Source organism: Bison bison, unplaced genomic scaffold (genome assembly GCF_000754665.1).
Source record: "Bison bison bison isolate TAMUID 2011002044 unplaced genomic scaffold, Bison_UMD1.0 scf7180017864524, whole genome shotgun sequence".
In the NCBI taxonomy this organism is placed as follows: domain Eukaryota; kingdom Metazoa; phylum Chordata; class Mammalia; order Artiodactyla; family Bovidae; genus Bison; species Bison bison.
Window position 1 is genome coordinate 548,456 of NW_011495075.1, and position 765 is coordinate 549,220.

General features: G+C 63.4%; 1 protein-coding gene across 1 annotated transcript in view; it reads right to left on the reverse strand.

Moving 5' to 3' along the window:
- Window positions 1–459, reverse strand: part of LMOD1 (leiomodin 1 (smooth muscle)) — a 27,347-nt gene extending 26,888 nt beyond the window's left edge. The window contains exon 1 of the mRNA XM_010831112.1: window positions 11–459. Within this exon, the coding sequence (XP_010829414.1) occupies window positions 11–271 (261 nt within the window). The 5' untranslated portion in view covers window positions 272–459. The remainder of the gene's footprint in view (window positions 1–10) is intronic.
- Between the last annotated feature and the right edge of the window lie 306 nt (window positions 460–765).

Genomic DNA, 765 nt, shown 5'->3' on the forward strand with positions numbered 1-765 from the left:
TCCCACTCACATCCACGGACGCTTCCCTCTGGATGAGCTTCTTGGTCTCCTTTTCACAGAAGCTGAGCATGGCCTCCCGGTTGTACGCGCCCGTGGACGGCTTCTCAGTCTGGTTCCTCTGACGCAGCCCCACGGGGACGCTCCCGTCGGGGTCCACCACGTCCAGCTCCTTCTCCAGCTCCTCCATCTCCTCGGGGGACAGGGTGGACAGCAGGCTGTCGATGTCAGGGTCTTCGCTCACCTGCCGGCGATACTTGGCTACCTTGGACATCTTGGAGAGGTGGGCTGCGGCTCTTGTGGGGCGGCAGGGGTCTGGGTGGGCTGGGACAGGTTGCGTGCTGGCTTGGATGCAGCAGACCCCCGGTGGTCCAGGCCGCGCTCCCCCCGCCCTGCCCACACAGGTGCCCAAGTGTGATCTGGGAGCTGCAGCAGGGAGCCTAGGGCTAGTGGACCTGGGCTGGTCCCGCCAGCGGCCAATAAGGCCCCACGACGGCCCGGCCCCGGGAGGAGCAGCCAATCCCCAGGCGGGGGCGGGCCGCCCCTCCGTCAGAGCTGTTTGAAACTTGAGGACATTCCAGGGAATCTTGGAGCGCTGTGTGACCAAATTTAGTACAGAGCATTTAGCCTTTTAAAGACAAGGGGGCCACGCAATGAGAAAAAGATACAAAAATGTGGAGGCTGGCAGGAGCAGAAGAGAGCCACAGAGAGCCAGGAGAGCAGGCAGGACCCAGGCTCCCCAAGCAGCTGGCCAGGCCTGCCCTGTTC